Below are 7,094 nucleotides of genomic sequence, written 5' to 3'. Positions count from 1 at the left end.
ATGGCACAGCATCCCGTATGGGCCGTAAGCGCTACGTGCGTTTTCCATTCATGACTTTATGGTATTTTTATTAGCCTTACCGTTCTGTCCGCTGTCGGCAGATCCTTGGTGCGATGGTCGGGCAAGGGGACGTTTGCCGGCGAACGGAAGCGCTTTGGGGTGGTTTTGATTGTCTGGTCAAATTAACGACGCCCTACCACTTGCGTCTACCCTATGCACCTGCAAAAATAAACATCATCATTATTGGGTGAGGTGGCATTCTCACCCTCCCGTTAGCGGCGGTATCCGTATCTCGTTCGTTCCGCGAAAGGGCACCAGGGCCATGCCGTTCGGGGTCGTCATGCTGCAGGTCCTTGCGGACGTCGGTTGTCCTGTTTGGTCCAGCCTGTTTGCTTCGTCAGTCAGTTGTTGACGTTCGTACGCGCGGTATCGCTGTCCGGTTTCCGTACACACTTGGAAACGCTTTGCTGGTTAGCTGCAAGTACTGACGCTTGATCAGATGCTCAAAGGACGAACTCAATGAGGTGTGAAAATGTGTTTATTGGTGCATTAGCGAAGCGAAGGAAAAACAATCCTCTCGAAGCGATGTGATTAGTTGAGTTGAGTTGTAACACTTGAGGAGATTGTTTCGGGATTAACCTTCAAAGCAAACGGAAACTAGTTGGAATTTCCTTGCGAGGGAGTGAAGTTGGTTTTAAATCGTGTTAATTAAGCTTTCATTACGTGCTTATCCTTAAAACCCGTCCAATAACACAACCACAAAACCCGGCGGCAAGCAAATGCGTCAGAAGCTATGATGCATCCCCACCTGCAGTAGCGTGTCCACACATGGGATGGCACATTCACCACACGCCCATCGGTCATAGGCAGTGACATCGAACCTGGATTATGTTACCATCTAGCACTTGTTGGCCTCCCCGGTGTTGAACCAAAAAAAATAAAGGGTTTGATGGACCGCCCAGTAAGGGCTCGCTTTTCATCGTGGTTAGTTTTGTCACAACACTCAAAGTGGGATCAAAGCAATCATACAGCCGAGCAGTGCGAGGAGTTGCTACGGATACGAGTTTAAATAAACGAAGCTGGGTGCATTTCATTGCAACAAGGATCTGTGCGCTTGAAGTTGACGCAAATTCAATAACAATTCGATAAAATGTGATTAACGCTAAGTGAGTCCGCGCCTGTGAGCATAGCATTTGCTTTTGCTTTGATTTACCGTTTGTGGTGCTGTGGTTGGATGAATGAGTTTCAAATTGTATATTCGCCGTCCAGTGGTTCAAGTATTAGTGCTACAGTTATGGAATTGAATTTAAACAATTATCAACGTATCTAGTGTCTAATTATTCCGTGAAAAACACTCCATAAAACTTGCAAAATGTGCATGTGATGTTCTCTGGTGCAGTAACACGTGTGTGAGACGCAAACCTGAGGGGATTCGGTTGTTGAACAGATAAAAGTCAATTCGTTTGCGGATAATTAAGAGCACCGAACGTGATATATTTAATTAGTCAGTGTTAAAACAAATTTCGCTCAACACCTTTATTAATTTCGTTGGATTTATGAGCAAGGTAAACATTTGTAGTAAATGTGTTAATTAATATTTGTTTTAAAAGTATATAATTCGAATTATAATTAAAAGCTTTACTATGTTAATTATTTGAATAATATCTGCAAAGAAGGCACAACAGCTATATTAAAATGTAATACATCAGTTCTATTAAACCTTCATGTAAGCATAACTGCTTTAAAAAAGGAAAGGGTTCTCAATAAATGCGTGTTGTATGCAATCAAACAGTAAAATATCATATTTTATATTAGTTGTTGCTGGTACGGGATGGATTATGCTGCCATATCGCACGATCCGCCGGGTTACATATACACAAAATCACAGGTGGTTTTGGCTATTGAAAATTCCACCCCATTTTTAGATGCCTTTCATATCATTTGTGACACTAAATTGCAACAATATCCAATGTCAACCGAACTGCAACCGACACCGCTCACAGATCACATTGAATCACAAGTGTCGATTTTCTTTCTGCCACAATTGATTGTGAAGATATTTCGCTCGCTTTCGTCCCGACAGAATGAGGTGCTCCAATAGTGATGGCTTCTACGGCTTCATCCGGAATGCGAAATAAAATGACAAAGAGATCATCCACCCTGCTGGAGGGGTTAGCCCCAACGAAGTTACGAGTCGGGAGGGTTTCGGTTTACTAACTGCCTATAAACTGTCCCAAGCCGCTAAACAATGGGCTGGGGTTTACTTAGGGTAGAAGATGATCGGTACTGTACAGCTATGTCACACCACAATGTAAAACCATATTCGTGCGGCAAAGTCACCATCCATAGCCACAATTGTGTCGTTTTGGAAGGGGGGAGGGGTCTCCGGAAGTTGGACCGTGTACGAACGAACAATAGAGCTGCCGGTTGTTGGATGGAAAAGTGACCTCATAAAAAGCGATATTTGATATGCGTACGACTGGTAGGGATATTTATGCAAATGCATTAACCTTTTCCGCTGTAAACCACAATCTGCAATCAACATTACTATTAGGTAGCGAAATGAAATGGTAATGGTAGGTTCGTTCCGTCGGGGCTTCAGGCTAAATGGACAGATTTGGTTTTAGTTTGGACCCAAAAAGGTTGACGATAACGACATCTACCGGAATTTGTTAGTGTCCATAATTACTGGGATTAGTAACAAAAATTTCCCAAAAATCTTGTACCGGTTAACCTAGGAGATCTTCGTCCATTGTTTCGAGCTTTCCTTGAAGTTTATTTGTCCTTCGCGGAACTTATTTCAACGCACGTTTGATCGGTTCAAATGAAATTTGGTACCGGTCTCGTCATGTTTACTTTACTGTTGATTTTTTAAAAATTCTTAACAATATTTATCGTTCGGAAATGTACTACAAAAATGTTATTCATAAGTCATTCATAAATATTAAGTTATTAAAAACTGAATGAAATCATTGCAACACCAAATAACGAAACTGTATTCCAAACAATTTGCTCATTCGCTGACGAAAACTCAATAATAAAACGGTTTGATGTTAAATGCGTTGTTCTATCCGTTTGGAAACGTTTTGGTTCAAACCGTTTGGAAAATTGGCGCTTAGAATTTTTCGCTATTATATCAGCTATTTGCTGTTTTAATTAAAGAATACTGAAAATTTTCTGTTTTAATTCCTTTACACAATTTTAATGTTTTCCAGTTCGTTACAAGTTGCTATTACATTAGAATCTACCTAATGCAATTCTGGTTTTGTACCATATTTTATTAAATTTGAGATGTGAAATGTGGATCGCAATTTTGCCTAAAAAGCGCAAATCATAGGGCTGTCCAATTAAGGTGTATTTGATATTTTAATCTCGTGCTTTTAAACGTAAATATTTTCTTATACAAATATTTTCAATCCTATGGTCCAGGCAGTGTACCTTTAAATTAAATCACGAATAGATCTTTATCTTTAAGGCAACTGTAGCCAAATGTAACGAGCTATAATAATCGTAAACAAGTGCATAACACTGCTTAAAGAACAAAAAAAATGGAAGATCTCTTTTGGAAGGTGTATTCCTAATCAGGACTGGGTGTTACAGAGCAGAGCTATCGGTAATTGAAGTTGTAGTTCGTAGGCAAGGTATTCGTATGATTTATTTGCCACTTGTATCGTTTTCAATTCTAGTGTTGGTATTATTGGTGATTTTTGTTTCATTTTGTTTTTTTTTCTAAAAACATTTGTACTAATTACACTACCTATTTTCGATTAACTTAAACTATATATATAGTGACTAGTGGTAAGTTGTGTTTAGATAACTGATGGAAAACTAATTTAGGAATTATTACAATTCATAACTCATCATTTCAGTATTCTCTTTTATAGCACTTTCTGGTGTATAAATCTTATTTAATGACAAGGTATACTTTTTAGAAACACCATTTGGGACAGTAATTAGCTTTGGAAAGTTGTACTTCTATTGTTCACTTAGATCTTCTACGGGATGTTCATGGGAGAAACTTTTATGCTGCAATTTTTTTTCGGGACAAAAACCAGTTAGTGGTTGACATACCTGAGTGTGTGGTTTTCACCCTGATGGGAGCTTCATGGTTTGAGAACAAGTTTGTTAATTAAGCTTTTAATACCGTCTCTGCAAAAGAGGTTACCAGATGGTTAGGATCAATCTGCTGTGGGGATTTGGTGTGAAGGTAGTACATAACTTTCGATGATCCTTTCTATAAGTATCCAATCCCACAGTTTGTCACGCATTTTAACTTCAAACTCTGCAACTTTTCGTTCACAGGTATTCAAAATGATACATCATCAGCCGACGAAGTATCATCATGCAAACCCACTAACACACTTCCTGAATCTTCACACATCACAAGCGACAGCGGCCGCAGCAGCAGCTCTGGCACTTGCTACCGATAGCTTAGGGCATGGGCATGGTCATCATGTTCATCAGCAAGCAGGACCGGGTCTGGCCGGCCCTCAGCAACATTTGCAGTCGGTAGTAAATCCTCCGGCATCTCACCAACCGTTTCAGAGTAGTCATCATCAACCGCGACATACAGAGGGATCTCGAAATAGTCTCAGCAGAGCGGGACATCGTGCCAGGTCTTCTCAAAGTTCCCGAACGGACGACGAGGAGGAACAGGACGAAAGTAGCAATGATAAAAGCTTTCTTGGAGAATTAGGAGCACATGAGCTTAAGAACGAGACGTTCGATTCAACGGCGGAAATGTGTCAAGCGGAAGGTGGCAGTGAGTCGGAGAACAATATCGACATCGATGTTGATGATCCTGATCCGCGTGCCACTGAGGGCCACACGTCTCAATGTCTTAGAAACGAACGAGATGCGACGGAGAGCATGAAGGAATCGGATACGCTAAAGAGGAGGCCATCTGCTAGCGAGCAGGAAGATAACGAAGACGAAGAAATCGTTATCGATGTCAAGAGTACACGCAAAGAACTTCAGGAAGTGGATCCAACGGATCGTAGGGCATGTGCTAGCCCTTGCAACGAATCCACCACGGCCGTGCTCGATACGGAGAGTTTCGTGGGGAAATCGTTTACGATCGCGGCCATTTTAGGGTTGCGGAAGAAACAGGATGAGGCAGCGGCAGCTGCAGCCGCAGTTGCCAGTGAGTACAATGACGGTGTAATGAACCTTTCCACCGGTGCTGGATTTCAACAACAGCAGCGCGTTGCTGCAGCAGCCGTAGCTGCGGCTGCAATGGGACGTTTGCCGCTCGTAATGGCGGCGGCAGCTGCCGGCATGGAGAAACGCGACCGTGCCGATAGTGTGGACAGCGTGGATACATGTGGCGGACCTCTCGGTTACGGTGCCCAGCAACCACCGGTCAACGTTGCAGGGAACGGTCCGTTAACCGCACTGCAAAACCTTCATCAATTACCCGCATTGCATGGTTCTGTTGGTGGTAGCTTTGCCGGTTTTCATCCATCCGGTGGAGGTGCCGGAAGTGGACACCCAGCAGTACACCAACAACCACATCTACAAGCTCATCATCCGCATCCACATCATCATCACCACCAACATCATCCTCTGCATCATCAGGTCAGTCCGCACTTTGCTGCTCATCATCACTTCCATCATCACCAGAGTCAGCAACAGCAGGTAGGCCAACATCAACAGCAGCCGTCGCAACAGCACCTTCAGCAACACGCAGCAGCACATCAACAACAGATTGCCGCTGGACACCATATGGCGCTTGGGCCACATGCGCACCATGGACAGAATCATAATAGGGAAAAGTTTAAAGGTATGTGAAAGGTGCAGTCAATGGGTGTCCTCTCGATCGATGTTAAAAGGTTACTTCTTATTTGGTTTTGCGTATAGAATTAGGTAAGAAAACAGCATTATCCTCATCGGCGGCATCACTTAAAAGTAAACGAGTGCGTACGATATTTACGCCCGAGCAGCTGGAACGTCTTGAGGCTGAGTTCGAACGGCAACAGTACATGGTGGGACCGGAACGTCTGTACTTAGCTCACACGCTTCAGCTAACGGAGGCACAGGTTGCATACCTCAGGAGTGCAAAGAACGACAGAGCAATAATCGTGTTTCCATCTCCACAGGTTAAGGTATGGTTCCAGAACCGGCGAATCAAATGGCGCAAACATCATCTGGAAATAACGCAGCAGCGGTTAGCGTTGATACGACAGCGGCAGATAGCTAGTGGAGTTCCTATTCCTGCGGGCGATGGACAGCCCCATCACGCACAACAACCGCAGCAGCAAATGCTGCAGCAAAGTGGAATGAGTGGTGGTCGCATACTGAATACGATCGAATCTCCCGAGCTAACGATATGTACCGATTCAATGGAAGCGCGCAGTATCAGCGATGGAGACGATTAAACGGCAACAACGACAACAGTCCAACGCGTCACCTACATGCTGTTGTGTACTGCGGGCTGCAACACATCATACAGGGAGAGATAGTTAAAATGCACGTTAACTGTACGCAACTTCTTGGTAGTTCCTAAGATTATAGGGCGAGCTTTGTAGCGGTTAAGTAAAAGTGTAGAACCCGTGTAAATATCACCCATACGAATACGGTCGGGTTGAGTGGGCAAAGTACGTACCATTGTTGTAAATTGTATGTAAATAGTTTACGTACCAATAAATACCCTTGATTAGTGACTGAAATCGATGCAATATTATGACAGTAGATTTTTTTGGAAAAGATTTTTTGCAGAGTACATTGCACGGAAGTGGCGGTGATACTGAGAGTTTAAATAAACTATACTGAAATGAATTTAAGTAAGTGAAAGTAATATAACAATCGATTATTTTCGGTTTCCGCAATTTGTTAGCATTTCCTATTATTTGTAAACTGGTTATACCCGGAACAACTAACCTGGCATATTTAACCAAAGCGATCATAAAAATATACGCGTAAAAGTGCAAACGTCTGGAGATCTGGAGGCTCGAATTCAGATCCAGACAATATGAAGAGTCTGAAGATTAGCCAGAAGTAATCTGAATATTCGAGAATAAGCCAAGAAAGCTTAAAAACTTCAACAACAAAAAATTGACATTTGGCCCTGATTCCATCATTTTTACTTTCTCCTT

General features: G+C 42.7%; 1 protein-coding gene across 1 annotated transcript; it reads left to right on the top strand.

The window, feature by feature from the left end:
- Positions 1-4,302: 4,302 nt before the first annotated feature.
- LOC128310884 (protein disconnected) lies at positions 4,303-6,473 on the top strand. The gene is made up of 3 exons (XM_053047627.1): positions 4,303-5,782; positions 5,860-6,038; positions 6,099-6,473. The coding sequence occupies exons 1-3, from the start codon at positions 4,312-4,314 to the stop codon at positions 6,375-6,377; spliced, it is 1,929 nt and encodes a 642-aa protein (XP_052903587.1). The 5' UTR covers positions 4,303-4,311; the 3' UTR covers positions 6,378-6,473.
- The last annotated feature ends 621 nt before the right edge of the window (positions 6,474-7,094 follow it).

The sequence above is a fragment of the Anopheles moucheti genome, chromosome 2 (assembly GCF_943734755.1).
Source record: "Anopheles moucheti chromosome 2, idAnoMoucSN_F20_07, whole genome shotgun sequence".
In the NCBI taxonomy this organism is placed as follows: Eukaryota; Metazoa; Arthropoda; class Insecta; order Diptera; family Culicidae; genus Anopheles; species Anopheles moucheti.
Note: the sequence above shows the minus strand (reverse complement) of the source record. Positions and strands in the feature narration are given on the sequence as shown.